Source organism: Mesitornis unicolor, unplaced genomic scaffold, assembly GCF_000695765.1.
Source record: "Mesitornis unicolor isolate BGI_N332 unplaced genomic scaffold, ASM69576v1 scaffold7759, whole genome shotgun sequence".
Classification (NCBI taxonomy): Eukaryota; Metazoa; Chordata; class Aves; order Mesitornithiformes; family Mesitornithidae; genus Mesitornis; species Mesitornis unicolor.
Genome location: NW_010205163.1, coordinates 2,323 through 20,771, shown reverse-complemented (window position 1 = coordinate 20,771; position 18,449 = coordinate 2,323). Strand labels below are relative to the sequence as shown.

The 18,449-nt window shown below is 41.8% G+C and overlaps 1 protein-coding gene across 1 annotated transcript; it reads left to right on the top strand.

Moving 5' to 3' along the window:
* Positions 1 to 6,155: 6,155 nt before the first annotated feature.
* On the top strand, positions 6,156 to 16,741 carry LRIT1 (leucine-rich repeat, immunoglobulin-like and transmembrane domains 1). The gene is made up of 4 exons (XM_010191295.1): positions 6,156 to 6,330; positions 8,873 to 9,339; positions 12,963 to 13,268; positions 15,756 to 16,741. The coding sequence occupies exons 1-4, from the start codon at positions 6,209 to 6,211 to the stop codon at positions 16,739 to 16,741; spliced, it is 1,881 nt and encodes a 626-aa protein (XP_010189597.1). The 5' UTR covers positions 6,156 to 6,208.
* The last annotated feature ends 1,708 nt before the right edge of the window (positions 16,742 to 18,449 follow it).

Genomic DNA, 18,449 nt, shown 5'->3' with positions numbered 1-18,449 from the left:
GACTAATAACGTCAAAGACAGATTTGCAGAGGGCTTTTAGGAAAGAGATAGTTCATCTGCTGTTTTCCCTCTGCAGATGACTTTACAGAGAGTTTGTCCCAGAGAATTTTGCTTTAGGGTCCTGTACTTCTCACACCAGTAGCATATGCCTGTCCTTCTGCGGCCTTTGGAGAAGAAGAGTAGAAGAGCCATGACTGTGATGGCTGGCTCACTCCTCCCTTAAGGTGAGACAAGAGTTAGTGTCAACTCATTCACACCAAAGCCGAACTTGCCTTACTGCTTACTGAAGGGATCATTCTCCCTTTGGACCTGGAGGTCCTAGGTACAGTAGCGTCATGGACACCCAGCACTTTAAATTTGCATCAGTCGTGATGAGACCTGCCTAGATGCATGAGTCAAAAGGGAGGAGAGAGAGAGAGATGAAGTGGATTGGTGTACTCCTCCATCTTCTACATGTACATCCTCCATTCTGCTAGACTTTGCCTAACTGAGCATTGCTGTTTGCAACATGGCCTTGTGAAGTGACTTCTGCTGCACAGACAGAAATGGGTCAAATGCTGCATAGACAGAAATGGGTCAAATGCTGCATTCATAAGGGAGATGTATGCATTTACCTCCCCCTTGGATCAGCGGTCTGTAGTCACTTCTGCTGTTCTGCACTGGCTATAACTGTCAAGGTAAATGTATGCACAAAAGAAACACTGCTGACAGACTTGTAATGCTCCATGCCAAAACCTGTTTGGGTTTATTTTATTTCTTCAGCATGCTGAGACATCTATTAATGACTTCAGTCCTATAGGTCTGGAGGAGCTGCCTTCATCAGCATTAAGTGCGAAATCCAATTTAGAGTGACGTAATGCATTAATGTGCTCTCAGCTTGCATCAGTGGGAAGGATTTTCCACTTTACGAGATGTACCCTGCCAGAAGCTTCTTGGAGATGCATTTACCTAATGAAACTGATTTAGTGTCTGGCCTGTGTTGCCTGCTAATAAAAACTTTCAGATAAAGTCATGACAATAAGGTACTTCATGGCTTTCATTTATGATAAAATATGCTGTTTTATTTGCTTTATGCTGTATTTCTCTAAGTATATAGGGAAAAGAAGTAAAAAGAAATTCTGCCCAATGGCTATATTAAAATGAGTGATGTAGTGGAGCATGCTCAGTTAGCCACTCAAGTTTTGCTTTTGAGCTCGTGAGTAGAATCTACTGATAAAATATTTCTGGGTTCAAAAAGTCTATATGTGAAAAAAATGGAAACTATAATGTCAAGTAACTAAATTCCTCTTATTGAAAACAAAACAAAAAATTGCCTCTAAATGATACCTCACTTAGGAAAGATAGGAAAGATTGCCATGTGCTGAACTTCACTGACAGCAGACTTTGACCCCATTTGCTTTGCATTTGGTTACACCAAAAATACAAAGAGGGGACCTGGCTATTCTCAGAGAATGCAAAACGAATTCTTACACTTCTGCTGAATGACGCTTGCTGGCTACTGCTTTGCATGTTTGGTTTTTTTTTCCCCCAGATGATATTTTTAGCTCAATGCTGAGAAGGAACTGTTTACTTCCTAAGCAAGCAGCAAGGAGCACTACGTTTATTATTTAGAGTACAGAATTGTGCCTATGGAAGTGAAGCACCTAACTCCCGCTGGTTTCATTATGGAATAGAATTGGCTGTCATGAAAAAAATGTTTTTACTCTGCACTGGTACCTTTGGCACTTGCAGAAAGTGATATTGATTTTAAGAAGTCTCATATAAATATCACCTGCACCTACGAGGAAATTGGCTAATGAGTGTTTATTTTAAATTAAGTACCATGATGTGTGAAATACTGTTTAGTAGCTGGGGGGAGGTAATACACTTAAGCCTTAAAGATACCATGAAGATCTAGAAAGCTGTTGCACTGGAAAAAAAAATGCTTCAGGACAAACCAGAACTGTGAGTAAAAGTGAATGCATGGTCTGCTGAACACAATAGCCAGATTTTGCTTCCAGTTTTATCTCTTCCACCTCACTGAGTTAGGGAGGGAGTGTGGATGTGACCAGAAGCAGTGTCTCCTTGCAGCCCACTTTCTGATGCTTCCTTATGTGTACTTGCAGTTCCTGTCATGCAGTTCCTGAAGTGCAAGTACTGGCATCCATCTTTGTGTTTTTAGGCATCTCATTTGATTGCCTTTGTTTTACCAATTCGCTGTTCTCTTCTGCCTACTCTTTTTGTTTACATCTATGAAGCCTGAGCACCAGGGTAACATCTTTGCTTCCTATGCACCAAGGCCTTCCTCCTTCTCTTTTTCCTCCTCCTCCAGCTTCTTATGTCCAAAGCCTGCCTGAGCTGGTTTCCTCACCTTCTGATGAACCTCTTGTTGAGTTTTCTCGTGGGGAGGCCAGTCTCACTCTCTTGGACATTCAGATCAAGCCTAACAAGTGGGTAGCTGTGACTTGATGTTTAATTCCTCATTTGCATAAGCTGGTGGTGATGTCACAATGAAGGATTATAAAATAACGTAGCCAATGGGGAGGAAAACCTTAAAAGTGTAAGTGCTGATAAAACAGAACTGGGTTATTAGTTGCCTGGTCCTTTTCCCTTCCTTTTCCACATATCTCTGGCACACTTGCGAATACACTCCAAGGTGAGAAACATGCAAATGTCACCATTTTTATTTACCTTGTTTTATTAATCTCTCAACCTATCCCTGGATCTTTCTCTTTCTTGTTCAGAAGTGACTCTGTCATGTTAAATAAATAGCAGCTTTCTTGACGAAGTGTATAGCATTAGCAGCTGCTAAGGCATGCTTTATTGATTGCTGTTGTTTTTTATAAATTAAGTTTACTTCTACCGCTCCCAGCATTTAGTTGTAGCGTACATGTTTCATTTGTGACGCAAAATTGAGGTTCATGAAAGCAAATCTTACCATATAGCTATTGGCTACTTTCTACAAGTTTATTATTCCAGAGCTCAAACGGAGGTAAGCCACTTTATCAGATGCGTTGAAAAATATAGAGACAAGAGGTTAATTATGTTGAATTGCTTTTTCAAGTAGAATTTAACTTCAGTGGGGTGAGAGTTGTTTCAGTCAGTGTTGCGTGTATTGAGCTGAGGGAGATCTGGACAGCAAGGCAAGTTGACCAATGAGTGCACCAAAATAACTGATGAGCTTGGTCTTAGCTTGGAGATCATTAAGGGTACTGAGAAATCATTAAACCTAGAAATAGGGCCTAATGGAAGTCAATGAGAGAACAACTATGGATATTTAATGAGCAGCACTGCATCATGCTCTCACCTCTTCAGAAATAAATAATGAGATACTTGAATTTCTCTTTGAAAAACAATAAATGTAAAATGTGAAAATAGCATGTGAAAAAATAATCCTTTGGGCCATGCTCTCAGTAAGTGATTTCTACAAGCCTCAATTAATTATCAAAGTTACTTGTGAAACAAGCTTGTGTGAACCTGTGTCAACATAAAATGTCTGTTTAATAGTTAGCCCCAAACCACATCTAGACTACCTTGAACCTCTGAGAGTTCATTACCCAGAACTATTGAAATGCCAGTGTAATTTCATTCTGCTGAAAATCGCAGGATGAATTCTGCATGAAAACAGCTATACGTTGGCAATCCTGGTAAGCAATCTTTGTTCGGAACAATGCCTTATGCTGTTGCTGTAACACACTCATTAACCTTCAGGGAGTTTGTGTGTAAGGAAAAGGTATGTTATTGCTGCACTTCTGACTGGTAACTTCTGATTAAATATTTGACAGGAAAAGGAAAAGCAACAGGTCCACAACAGAGAGAAGTGTTGGAAAGAGGTGGAAAGTGAACTCTGGAGCTGAGCTACTTCAGTCAGTTTATCCCACAGGGGCCCTCCTCACACAGGCAGATCCTCAGCCTGGGCAAGAGAACAGGGGGCGATGGGAAAGCGGTGGAGACGTGAGGGTAGTTACACCATGTAGCCTTCTGCATCCATCTTAGTTGGGGAAATGGGTTCCCTTAATTCCCACTGTTGCCAAATGGAAAAGAGACCATCTTCAGCAACTGGTAACTCAAGTTGCCCATGTTACGCTTATTTTGGAACATCCTGCCCATCTTGACAGCTACATCAGACTGTGGGGATCTGAGATGGCTGCACAAGCATGGAAGAGATTTGAGTTTTGGGCATTGACATACACAAAAGCTCTTCAAAACCTGTCGATCTCTCATAGCACTCTCAGTGGGAAGCACTGCATGTGGAATGGTGGTTTGCATGTCCATGGTGGTTTTTGTTTGTTTGTTTGTTTGAAAATCTTTTTTTTCAAATGCCCAATATGTCTTTTCGGCTAGATTGTTCATATTTCTTTCTTGGATTTATGCTTTTCGTATGGTATGATTCTTCTGTGCATCTCTGCTGAAGGGCAGCTGTAGATACAACCAGACTTTTGAAAGGTGCAGAGCTGTAGTTCTCTCCTAGGGAAAGGTGAATTTAGATGGTTGTCTACAAGAGGTGGCCAGACTAGCTGTGGCATCTTCAAACACTGACAGAAGAGATTGTGATGGGCACTTTTTCTGATCCATATGACTGTAATAAAGATCCAAGAAAACCTAATTTTTAGATAAATCTTTGTGGTTGCAATTCCTTTCTCCCTCTTCTCTGACTTTAGGCAAAGAAAAGGGGAGCTGGGAAGTGACTGGTGCTGAGAGGCCAACAGGATGCTGGGTGGTTTCTGCCTCAGTCAGCAACATTTGATCCCACATTCCCAATTATTTGGGTGAAGCAGATGGCAGAGTTCCTATTGAGTTAACAAGGTCCAGGATTTTGGCAGAATTGCTCATATTTTATGCTTGAGTGAGGCATCTGGGACTTTCTTCTGTACCACTGCTGAGCACTGAGGCTTTCCTGAGCTCCAGGACTGAGAGAGAAATATTTTCCTAAAGCATCTCTGAAGGAGTAGTGTCTGGTTAGTGCTTTATCTCTACCTGTTCAGTGCCATTCAGTTACTCCTCATTTCTGTTAACTTGTAACTTGTGTCTTCTGTTTTGTGTCTGACACAGGGGTCAATTTTTCTGCCAAAGTTACCATGCAGTATGGTAGTGAGTAGTGATCCGATCAGGTTGAAAGAAATCATCTATTAGTTTCTCCAGAGCTTCTTACTTTTAAGGGAATGTCGCACATTTGTGGTGTAAGTCATGTATATACTTTCACAGTCAACAGAATAGAATAGTCTTTATAAACATGAGATGCCTTTGGTACTATGGCTAGAATTCTGCTCCTGCCTCAAGAAGCAACTTAAGCTTTGTATTTGTGCATATTTGGGCTCTACTTTTCTCACATGCATTTGTGCTCTTTGGAGTCAGGTGAAGACTGCTGAAAACATGGGTGGTCTCCATCAGGTTTGCAATTCTGGCTGCCTTTGCTAATGGGAAACAACTGTCTTCAAAGGAAGTGGAAAAAATAATTTGACGCTCAGTCCTAGGCTGTCCTTAAGGCAGAGCTGAGCTTTTCTCAGCATTCCTGAAGCTGTCCAACAGCCCTGCATCAGGTGGCACTCCCAAAAGTGGTCCCTCATCTGGGCTTTGCTGTATCAACAAGTAAGAGTACAGTGCTCTGTTCTGCAGGTGTGTGCTAGCCCTGATATAAACTGAAATACATGCATATTTACTAGGTTATTAATTGTTTATTAATATAAGGCATGTCGCCAACAGTTCAATAATTGCTTCATCAAACTAGGAGTTTTTAAAAGAATATAAAGCCTTTTAATAGCATCACTATATATTTTTAGTGTTATAAAGGAGGCTTACATTCCATTAGCACAAGAAACTGGTTTTAAATATTCCCAATTCTCTGTGAGGAAGTAAATTATTGCTAATTTCTTGTCAGATAACAGTTATCTTGGCTGTGATGCAGGTCCCCAAAAAGTATGTTTGCTTTTTTCTTCACAAGAGCCACAGATTGCCCGAGGAGGGTGTTTTGATGGGGCTCCCTGGGGAAAGAAACGCTGTCAGTACGGTTCCAGGAAGCAATAAGCACCTTCATGAAAATAACTCAAGTCCCCATCCTTAATCCCTGCCTATCCTTTTTTATCTGATGGACTCAGTGAGGGCTGGAAGATCACAGCGTGGCTGAAAACGAAAGGGAGTTAACAAGATGTGACCGGTCAATGGATAAAACAATAGGCGAAACCCTCCACGTTGTCTAGTGCCCAGGTGTCCTTCCCATGCACAGGTAGCCATGCGGATCGTGGTGAGTTTGCTCTGCTGCCTAATGTTCGGAGAGCTTCCACGGGCAGGCGGCTCGTGCCCATCGCAGTGCAGCTGCGCCTTCCACAGCCTCAGCGAGGGGACAAAAAGCAGGTATGCCAATGTTCTCCCAAGGGGGGTTGCTGCTGTTCCTCTGGGTGTTGGGGGTTTAATTCTTTTCTTCTGTAAGGATGCTCAGAGGAGAAAATACTGTGTCCAGACTTCGTGTCCATTATTTTTCCAGTCGCTTTGCACTCTAGCTTTATTTGCAGAGGATTAGCTTCTGAAAACACGGTAAGCTGATTTCAGAGAAAGCGTTTAGGCATCTCCTCTGTAAGAACAGAAGTGACATAATTACTGCTGGTGCAATGACAAAACGGGAATAAAATTTAAACATTTTATTATTTTTACCTCGATGCTGAAAATGCTAGTTTTAAAATACTTTATTCTGCTCTGCTGCTTTGTCTCTCAAGTGTAACTAGGTTTGGTCTGTGCTGTGGTATCAAAAACTGCAATTCCGTTTGCTTAGAAAATCCTTCCGTTGGAGATTTTAGGCAAAGTGATAAACTCTGGATGTGAATGAATGAAAATAAATAAATAAATACATACCGCGCACCCCCCCCCAAATTCTCAGACTAGAAATTTTCAGTTAAAAAAGAAGACAAGACAGAAGGAGCTCCATTTTTGAATGCAATGCCATTGTACAGACACTCCTCTGGAGGACTGTAAAAAAAAAATCTTTCTGAAGGGTAATCACAAAGTAATGATGTGCCTTAATGAAATACAGGCTACATTTTTATATGGTGTGGTTCATGGTAGAGGAGGTTTTGTGACAGAGATGCAGTATTTGCAAAATCTAGAATTTTTTTTCTAGACAAGACCACAGTACTGAAATTAATGGCTGTCCCCTGTATTTTGGATGCCCATGAAATAGATCTATCTCCTTATCTCTTCTATGGTGCTATGGATTTAATACCAGAAACTTTTCCGGTAAGAAGCGTGGTAGAGATACAAGTAGTCTGCCGTTGTTAAAAGGGAGTGCAATAGTGGGAGAGCAAATTATTGCTCCATAAATGTCACAGATCCCAGGGGAATTTTCTCTCAGTGACTGAAAAAAGCTGTAGTGTGTTTTGGTAAGATGCATGATAAAACAAATATTCATTAGTTCCTTAAGGTGCATAATGTCACCTTTTTTCTGCATTAGGATTCATATTTCTCACTAGTAGAAGGAGATTATCCTACAGATTAAATGTTTAGTGCTCACTGACATAGTGTAGGGACACTATGAGAAGCACACTGTTTTACTGCCATAGTGTCTCTGTTATCGAACATTTTGTGTCATGCCTACACACACACAACAAAGAAAGTTACATTGAAAGAGCATTTCTGTATTTTTCTCATCTGATAGGTTTTTCTCTTCCTCAAAATCTCAATTTGCATCTGAGGGTGGTCAGGATTTAATGCCACAATAGAAATGCTGGATGAGAGTAAAGTACTATGCTTTGATTATGAATTAACAATTTAACTGTAGGCTCAAATAACATCTAATTACGGGATACTTGCATGAGCACTTCAGCAATGTTATTTATTTTTTGTCGATAGCAGAGGAATAATTACTTTCAGCCAGAACCAATCTGGGTCTGCCAATCTGGCTTTGGTAACTTGGTAATATTCTGTTTATTACCCAGGCAGTGTGATAAGAAAATGTTACTCAACTGATCACTTTACATTTCTTGTGGTATCTTGTTTAGCTTGTGGAGCGGGACATGCCTATCTAACCTGTTACCTTTTGCAAGGTGGTGATGTATTTTGTTAAAAAGTTGCCTTTCTCTCCTTGCTGATAGGCAAATTAAAGCACAGTCTGAGAGACCTATTTTGTCTCCCTTCTTTCAACATGGCTGTCTATAATCCCACATTTTGGCAAAGTCAAAGTCACAATTTTTTGTACAAAGGCAGCATAGGGTTTGCATGATCTGACCTTTACAGGTTAGAAATGGAAGGAGCGTTTAAGACTCATAAATCTGCCTTGCTTTTAGCATAGCATTTCCCTAAGAGTTAACATTCTGCACTTTTACTCTCATAACCGTACATGCCTGCAGTGGAGTGACTGTCACCACCTGTACACACCTTCCAGACTATGTTATAGGAGCTCGGAGCTTGCTGTAGTGTATTTCCAGTGATTTGTTAGTTCTTATCCTTGTTTCACAAACCAAAAATCCTGTGCTGTATTTAATCTATGTTACTTCCTGCCATCCGTGATGTCAGTAAGGCTTCTTTTCCTATGACTTTTATTGTTCAATTTATGACTCCTTTTGTTTTAACATGCACTAGAATCCTCTGTTCTGCATGAATGTTGTCGCTGCTGTCTATCATAAGCACTCTAAAAAAATGGAAATTAAAAAAAAAACGAACAGGAACACAATATGGACCAGATTCAGACTCATACCACTCCAATCTCTGTAGTCAAAAGGTACATATGAATTGCTGCAAGTTGATGTACTTCCAGTGGTGATGTAGAGATCAGCAGCAAGTAAGAAATGACAAGAAGAAATCTTGTGGAAAAAGAAAGGCACAGCAAAATCTCACATTAAAATAAAATTTCAACACCTTTCCAAAATACAAGAAAATCACATCTGTGTTTGTGTTTCCCCACCAGGACAGTGCTGTGTAATGACCCTGAGATGACCCTCACTCCCGTGAACATCCCTGTAGATACATCCAAGCTTCGGATAGAAAAGACCGCCATCCGCAGGGTGCCAGGAGAGGCTTTCCATGTGCTCCACAACCTGGAGTACCTCTGGATGCCCTATAACTCCCTGGCCAGCCTCAGCGGGATCACCTTCAAGGGCCTTCGTCGCTTGCAGGAGCTGAGACTGGATGGGAACAACTTAATATCATTTCCCTGGGAAACCTTGGCTGACATGCCACAGCTCAGGCTTCTGGATTTACACAACAACGAACTTACCTCAGTCCCTCCAGACGCTGCTCGTTATGTCAAGAATATCACATACCTGGACCTGTCTAGCAATAAGCTGATGACTCTGCCTCAGGCTCTTATTGCCACCTGGGCCAACCTCCAGGCTGTTCCTTACTTCCCCAATGATAACTCCAAGATCATCCTAGGTAAGAGAAATGCCTATCATTTTGCAGGGTGCACAAATGTCAAGAGCGCTGCATCTTAGTGCATTTTCACCCACTGTGGTTACCACAGCAAGTGCACTGCTATGTACAATTTAATACCCCGTATAAACTGTGCAAATTCATTTACATATTAACAAACTTATATCAGACTTCCCACACCCAGCTTATTATACCATAAGCTTCATCTCTTACATCTTTGTAACACAAAACTGGTGACTCTTGCTCAAGCCCTTTTTATTTATTGACACTGCCATTTTTGAGAGTAATACAAATGATTAGAGCTCCACACCATGACTGTACTCTCTCCCAATAATATTTACTATAGAATCAATCCCTTTTAAGCAGCATTAAAGAAAAAGATGATTTATAAAAGATTTATTAAGTCCAAATTAAAGAGGAATGAAACCATCACAGAGCATAAAATCTGGGTCAGCACTGCCAGTTTGTCTCTTTCCAGAGCCTTGTTTATCTGTTCACACAGAATTAGACCCTAGTCTCCCCAAAGCCACCAGGATAGTGCTATATATAAAGTTACAAGAATCCACTTTTCTGGTGACAGTCCAGGCTCCACAGAAGCATTGCTTTGGGGCAATTGTCCATTTTTGTGTCAGAAGGCATATTACAGATGACTGTCTTCAATCCTCTCAGTTGCAGTATCCCCACATGAGGTTTCGAGCACATTTACTAGTTCAGGGGATTACTACTCAGCCTTTTAGCCATCATGCACTGGTTCAAATCCACGGCAGGTTGATGATGGTTCAGAGTTGTTGCCATCTGCTGTCTTCATTTGCTATGAACTGACCCAGCTCCACTAACTGAGTTTGATCTGCGGGGTGTGTGCATCTGCGTGTGCTGCCTCTGCAGCCACGGATGTCAGTTCAGGCACTTGCTGATACTGCAAGTGATCAGAGATCATCATAGATATTGCAAGTTTTCTGTCACTCTGCAAAGTACCCACTGCTCTTTGTTCTCTGGATAAATTTAGGGGGGTAAAGTTTTTAAAACCAGAATTCACTGGAAAGAGGCACAAGTCTTTTTAAAAAGAGTCAAATTGCCACTTACAAAGCTTTTAGTGTCCTAAGTGGATGTTGTTTAAGGTTTCATTAGCATCAGGAGAGGAGCAGGTGTTTTGTCATCTTGTTTTGCCAGATGCAGTATCAAGTTCTTCAAGCCAAAGCTGGCTGTTTGGGATTGCCCATTTCATTTGTGGCATGACAAGGCACTGCCTAGATCACACTTTTTAAATTCATTTTTTAGATTCAAGTTACATGTAAAAAAGTTATTCCATTCCATGTAGATTAGGAGAATATTTTGTTGAGAAGAACAGATCATGCCTTGATGCTTGTGGCCAACCTGAGTGTTTATGGAGCCAGCTGTGTACAGGTTGCTTGTGCCAGAATCCTAAAAAATTCATGTAGGCAAATGAGTATGCTGCTAAGATTAATAGGGTAATGTATAGGCACTCCAGCTCCTAGGTCCTATCCTGCTGACACCTATAGGGACCAGGTATATGATTAGCAATTCCCTTGTAGGAGCACAACGGGAGAACACAGCTGCATATTTCCGTTTCACTCTGCTCATGACTCTTTCTCATGGAGGCATAAAAAAAATCCCTGAGTAATAAAGTCAGCCCAGTCCCCTCCTTTGTCACAGTGCATCATTGTGACTCTTCTTAAGAGCTCTTCCTTGTAAACTACTTCAAGAAGAAGCACTTCCAGTGGTAGCTTTCTGGCTGATAGTCTGTGCCAAGGCTGCAAGCTTTTGCACATGAGGATTGCCTACGTGAACCCACAGGACTGTGTCATGCAGGGCAGCAAAGGGCTCACTGGGGCTTTGAGGGTGCTGTGGCATCAACTGGGGCTGGGGCACCTGCCAGGGAATCTGGAATGGATTGCTACCTAGTGTACGATGTCAGAAGTAAGCTGCTAGCAAAAATGCCATAAAACAACAAAGCCAAGCTGAATTGTCATTTTTTATTTAGTCCCCTTAACTTTAATATATTAATTTATAAGAAGTGCTGACTCACTAAGGCCCACCACTTTCAGGTCCCCTTCCAAGCCCAGAGAAGATGGTGTGCAGTGGTCTCAGAAAAGATTTTTTCAGCAGAATCTTCAAAATAGTTTATCTGGGACCTCAGGGGCTTTTGATTGACCCTGTGTTTCTCTTGACTCTAGCAAATTCAGGCAGCCCCTTGATGCTCATGGAGCCTTGTGGTGCACCCTCTGTGTTTGTGTCAGAACTTGGTTCTTGCTGGAAAGCCACTGCTTACGTGACCACTGCTGCAGTGTGCGAGCAGCCAGCAAGAGTGGGCACCATACGGTGGGCAGCTGCCATTTCCTCCTGCCAGGAATCAAGGCAGTATGAGTACTCTTTACTTTCAGGTAGTTGCCAGGCCCAAGTCATGTCCTTGACCTGTGGAAAAGAGGAGGTCAAGCCCCCTTGGAGGGAGCAGAGCTCACTCCCATGGCAGGCTGGAAGTCTGGGACGCTGTGCTTCTGGTTTATGCTTCAAATGTGTGCCTGGAGTTAGGTGGTATAAATATCCATAGTGCCAATTGTGCTACCTAAACTCGTGAGAGACAATAAACTGTCCATAGGACAGATGAGTGTGAATATTTGTGAGTTAGATGACACAGATTTAGTCAGAATGCAGAAAGTTCTGTTCATGGACTTGCATTGTTCTAGCTCCTATTTTGCTTTTTCATTACCATTTTCACAGGCCTATTTTTAACAATGTCTCATTTTTTTAGAACTTGAGTTCAATAGGTGTACGCTGGGATAGAAGAAAAAAAAAGAAACATTCTGGGACTCTGAAACAGGACTGTATTCTTCAGTATAGCCCTTGTTATGTGTGTATTCTTAATATAGTTATTATCTGTCTACATTCTTTTATATACCATAACATGTATATTCCTCAGTTTAATCCTCAAAACAGTTCTTTCATCTTATCAAGTGTGAAATGGAATTTTGGTGAAAACCCCACCGATTACTAAAATAGTGAAAATAACTTGAAAGAACAGGAAGAGAACCCTTACAGTTAAATAAGATCACCTACATGTATTGCAGAACTGACAGTTGGCATGGCAATCTGGCTAATATTTTAATAATTAAGCTCCAGTGAGAAGAATTTTCCAGCCTGTTTAAGAAAGAGACTCCACAGTCTCTTCATACCAAAAAAATCCACACCCCAAAGCAAACCAACTGTCCCCCATGGCTACTTATTCTTTTCATCCTGGAACCAAATGTGTTCATAAATAACTTCTTGTTTTGCTTCTTTACTTGCATAAAGCAACGTTTTCATTATATGAATAATCCTGCTTCGAACTTTAAGAATATGATTTCAGCTCTAGATTGTAAGATACTTTAGCAAGCCATAATCCCTTCTACTAACTGGCAGCTAGGGGATCCACGAAGCTTAGCCAGCACCAGCGGGGGCTGTTGGACCACCCCCCTGCTCCAGCCTGCGTATCCCTGCATAGGCACAGGCAGTCCTTGCTGAGCAGATGAGGAGCCTGTCACGGTTTGTCCTGCTGAGACATAGAAACTAATGTGGTAGAAACCAAAGGTGCTGTTGGAGTGACTTAGTGCTCTGATTTATTTTGACAGGTTTGCAAGACAATCCTTGGGTGTGCGACTGCAGTCTGTATGAAATGGTCCATTTCCTAAATTTCCAGTCGCCTAACATAGCATTCATTGAGCCCAGGCTGAAATGCTTCACCCCCCGGAGCCTTGCAGGAGTCTTCTTCAGCCAAGTTGAGCTAAGGAAGTGTCAAAGCCCCGTCGTACATACGTCTGTAGCCAAAGTAAAGACCATCCTGGGCAGCACTGTGCTACTGCGATGTGGGACAACCGGGGTGCCCATTCCCGAGCTCAGCTGGAGAAGGGCTGACGGTGCTCAACTCAATGGCACAGGTGGGTGTGGTTTAAGCTCTTCTCACACACATGGAATGAGTGAGGGACACCTGCGCCGGTGTCCTCAGTGCATGGAAGCTTTTATGACAACAGATCCTTACCACCGATGAAAGACCCAAAAAAGGAAAGTGGTGAAAAACTGAGATTCACTATAATTCACAATAATACTGTGTGTAACTCACTATTCCATTGTGATTTTCTATAGACTATAAAATCACTTAATGTCGATGTAAGTATCATCACATAAATGTATCCTGTAATGTGTAAAAAGTTGGTTTTGCTTTGTTTGTAACAGTTGTGGTGAGACAAGTCAAAGGATTTTCTGCAAATTTGTTGAAGCTGAAGAAATGAAATTTTTCCAGCTGTAGCAAGAGACTGTTTCAAGCTATTTATTTAGTTATTCAGACACTGAGAAGGCTTCCCACTGAATTATTTTATGGGTCTTTGAAAGTAATGCTGAGCTCCTGTTAACCAGTTAGTAAAGATCTCTGGCAGAGAGATGTCTGATGGAATTCAACTGGGACTCGAATCTGCTGTGGCAAAGAAAGAAAAGGTTGCAAACATGCAGTATTACTGATATTTAAAAGAAAAAAAAAGCCACTAAATTGCTGAAGGATAGAATACTTCAGTGGCAATGTTTCAAGGAAATGGTTTATTTCTGATAGTTTGACAAGGTCTCTTGGGAAAATGCTCTGTGGGAGAAACACTGACCAGGTCCCTCTTCTGTGCTCACCCCTCTTGTGGGGGAAGCCTTCAGACAGCCACTGTTTTTGTGACTGATCACGTTTTCACTTCCATCCACAAGAATGGTTGGACCTAAAATTGCAGTGTTTGGACTATAATGAGTGGAGAATTTAGGGAAGAAACATTTGCTACACTCAAGGCAATTGTCCTTAACTTTTTGCCCTAGACGTTTTAGGTCAGGACCTGAACCTTCATCTCTCCAACCTCCCCTGAATGCTGCTGTATCCCAGGCCTGGCTCTTGACTTTCACAGGGGGTCTAAATGCAGCAGATAAACTGCTGAGTATGGATCTGATATCCAAAGGGTTACAGGGCTCCTCAGTGCACACAAACAGCAGAAGCATTATTTTTCTTTCACAGCAGTAGGACCAATTGTAATAGGTATCATTTTCCGGGATCTACACAACTCATTGCTCTGTTGTGCATGATGTGCAGGATGTAGCAGAGCTGCTCTTCATAATGATCATGTCTATCCCTTGTGCTGCAAACATCCCTCCTACACTTGAAAGACAGCCACAACAAAAAAATAAAACAGAGAATGCTTTCCTGAAAGCATATGTTGAGTTTACTTTGAGCTGCAACTGAGAATGATGTATTTTGTGCCCCATTAAATCAGACTTTAGCACCTTTCAATAAAATGTTGGCTGAAAATATACATTATTTCTCAGCAATGGCAGCTTCTGTGCCAGTGCTATAGGACTGTTTGAAATGTTGGTGTTCTGAAGAGAAAGGAGTCAGAAGCAGCCCACAGTCTGTATGTATGAGTGCCATAGGAAGACCAGCAGCTTTATGTTTTTTAATATACCCATTCAGTAAATAATGAAACTGAAAAAGTAACTTCTGCTGCCATTGTATTTCACTGCCATTGGAATGTACCCTGGTTGCCAAGGCTGGATCCTGACCCCATGAGGGCCTGGGAGAAATTTGCATCCTGCCTTACCTTTGCCTTTCAGACATCTCCCTGGTTTACCTTTCAGTGGGAATGGGCAGAGATAGTATGTGCTCATCCTAAGGAGGCTGGTTAGGTAAGGAAGAAGGTGCTTTACCCTTCTGCATGATCCCACCTTGTTTTTGGTTTGTTTTTTTTCTGCAAAAATAGAAAAAGGCAAACAAAGCTGGTTTTAGCCTCCTGGTAAACCAGGTGAGGAAATCAACACTAAGCTCTGCACACACTGTTCAGTGGTAAGTGATCAGACTTCCCTGTGTTTGGCTCAGTACAAACACCTGCAATAGTTTAGCATTAAAAGGGATATTATTTTTCAGCTGTTTTTCTCCATATAATCCAGACTACTCCATAGATGGTTTTAAGAAGAAAATCTCTACTGTTTGTATTTTCTGTGACTCAGAGGACTGTATCTAATTTTCAAATAGATCATGTTACTGCCTACTCCTTCCATTCTTTTAAGTGTTGTAGCTACATAAGAGCTTTTAAGATTTTTTTTTCTAATTGAAGAGCATTTCCTGTTTTGTTTTCAAACTATATGTGAATCTGGAGAAAATAGCATCTAATGCCTCGCAATATGTTCAGTCTGAAGCAGTGTAAATCCCAACATAACCTAATTTTAGTCTTAATGTCCTTTTCTTGGATTTACTTTGATTTTGTAATGTTCTTGGTGGCAAAAAGACATTATGATTCTACTGCACGGAGCAGACATTTGTCTGATTGAATCTTAATACTTTACAAAACATGTTCTTAATTCTATTGATTATTGCCTATTTATTTTACATTTTTCCTTCCCTGCAGTTCACCAAGAGATTTCCAGTGATGGGATGAGCTGGTCTATTCTGGGCCTGCCTGTAGTCTCTTATCTTGACTCTGGAGAGTACATCTGTAAAGCAAAGAATTTTCTGGGGGCAACAGAGGCGTTCATATCTCTCATCATCACAGACTCAGAAAGCACAGATGACCCCAACTCTAACGGCAAAGGCTCATGGAACGGGAAGGCAAGCGGGATGGAGGCGGCTGCCTACAATGACAAGCTAGTGGCAAGGTACGTTATCACCACCTCCACCGTGCCTACCCTGGGGGCTGGAGTGGGCACCGGAGAAGGCCTCCGCTTCCCAGATGTGGCACAAGATAGCAACCCCAGAAACCTGCTGGTGAGCCCGCCTCCTGGTCAGCAGGAGCCGGAGCGAATGGTGAGGTCTGTCAGGGTGATAGGAGACACGGACCAGAGTATCACCCTGGCCTGGAAGGCGCCTCTGGCAAAGAACACCACAGTGTTCAGTGTCCTCTATGCCATCTTTGGTGAGAGAGACATGCGGCGCATTAACGTGGAGCCAGGGAAGACTAAAGTCACCATTTATGGGCTGCTGCCAAAGACCAAATACATCGTGTGTGTCTGTGTGAAAGGGCTGATCCCCAGGAAAGAGCAGTGCATCATATTTTCCACAGATGAAGTTGCCAGTGCAGGAGGGACCCAGAAGCTCATCAACGTGGTTGTCATCAGCGTGGCCTGTGTCATTGCTGTTCCTCTGACACTGGTGGTCTGCTGTGGAGCACTGAAAAGGCGCTGCAAAAAATGCTTTGTGCGGAAACCCAAGGAAATACAGGAGTCCTACGTCACCTTTGAAAGCCTGTCTCCTGGGGCCAAGGCAAAAGGTGTGGAAGGAGAATACTTGACTAGACATACCCCTGATGAGTCAAACAGGCTGCTCTCTGCCCGATCCAGTGTGGACTCAGAAGCAATACCAAAAATAGAGGGGCAACCGAATGAATACTTTTGCTGATAGTAGCCAGGCTGATTGTTGGCTTGCTACGTGGAAAGCACATGGCTGCATATATGACTCTCTGCTCCAGCACTGCAGGCCACCTGTCAATGCTTCTGTCTCTGACATGTTCTGGAGGAGGATGCAAGGGGGGAGATGGTGCCCAAGATTTACAGAAATGTGTTGCTCATCCCACTTGCGGTTTTCTGTTTTGTACGCAGTCAAAAGCTTCTGTGATAATGGCCTCTTTTTCCTGGACTACTTTTATTTTTGTAAAATGAAACATGCACACTGAGTGTGAGGACATTAAGCAACATTTCTGAGCGTGTTCTGCTTGGTGTCATTTAGTACCTGCTTTGCAATATGTGAAGGATTTTATTCTCAGCTCTTTTGATGTTCTTTTGGTTGACAAACAGGGTAGTGTTTAGTAATTTTAATATAAACATTTATGAAGGTAAAAATTGAGAGTCTCACCTTTTATATCCCTTATGTTTGTATGAAACATGAAGCTTGATGCTTAATACAGCACTAAACACAGATGTACAGCAACTCTTTCTAGTATGTCCAACATAATAACAGCTCTATGCTCTGAATTCAGAGAAATGTGCAAAGGAGATAGAAATCAAGAGGAAAAAACCCAGTCCACTGATAAGAATACATAGTAGAGATGTTTTTGATTGCATTTTGGCCCTGAACACTATTCTTAAGATTTTCTTGAGTAACAGTCCCACATAGGTCTTTCAGTATCAGGCCTAGGTGGCATTTTCTAGCTATATTGTAATTAGTAGAGTATGTTTTATATAAGCTGTGTTAGTTAAAAATCATGCAATAGCCTACTCTGCAAATTGTGTGTGGTGGTGTAATGCTTTCTAATCATACTGAAAAACCTACATTAGACAGTTCTGCAAAAATCTCCCAGACCAGCCCTGTAATTGCTGCTGGCTCTCCTGACAAAACTGGTGGGTAGACCAAAGAGCTCAGCCAGACACTCGTGGTTTGGTCATGACAGTACCTTGCTCCACGCAGAGCAGAGTATGTGATGCAGGGGTAGGCTGCTGGCCAGGCACACATCAGCCATACTTCCACAATGGCATCAGTGGTGGCAGAGTCTCAGTGTGGACTTCTGTGTTTGAAACATTTTAAAAGTACAAGAACCTTGAAAACAGCTGTCTAGTATTCATCTCAATGTACTTTCATAGCCAGGGCGAGCTAATCAATTCTTTAAGTCCTGCAACTCCACTGGAATTTGAATCCGAGTGTTAATCACAAAGCACTGCCCAGTTGTATAATTTTCCACTGCAGTCCCTCATGTAGTAATACTGTATATAAAGTTTTTCTCTTTGTAATAAATATCGTCCATGAAGTAAATTAGATATGCTCTGCCAAATGTTGAACGGGAGGGATCCAAACAAATTGAAATGAAAACTGATAAAGCTTGCTGAATTGTTTTGAAATGTGTCTTTGTAAATTCACTGGAAGGATTTTCACTCACATTCTGGATGTGTACGTGCAGTGTGGGTTAATAAAATTCACCGGTTGGAATGGAGCCCTCCTGTATCAATTTTGTAAGTCCTCCTTGTACAGAAGGGTTTCAGTTATGTCAGATTACTTGTACTGATGGAAAAAGCAAGTAATTTGATCTCAACATAGATACTAGCAACAGGGGATACATTACAATAGTTTCTGATAGGACTCCTTGTATTCCTTACATTAATAATAAAGAACTTCT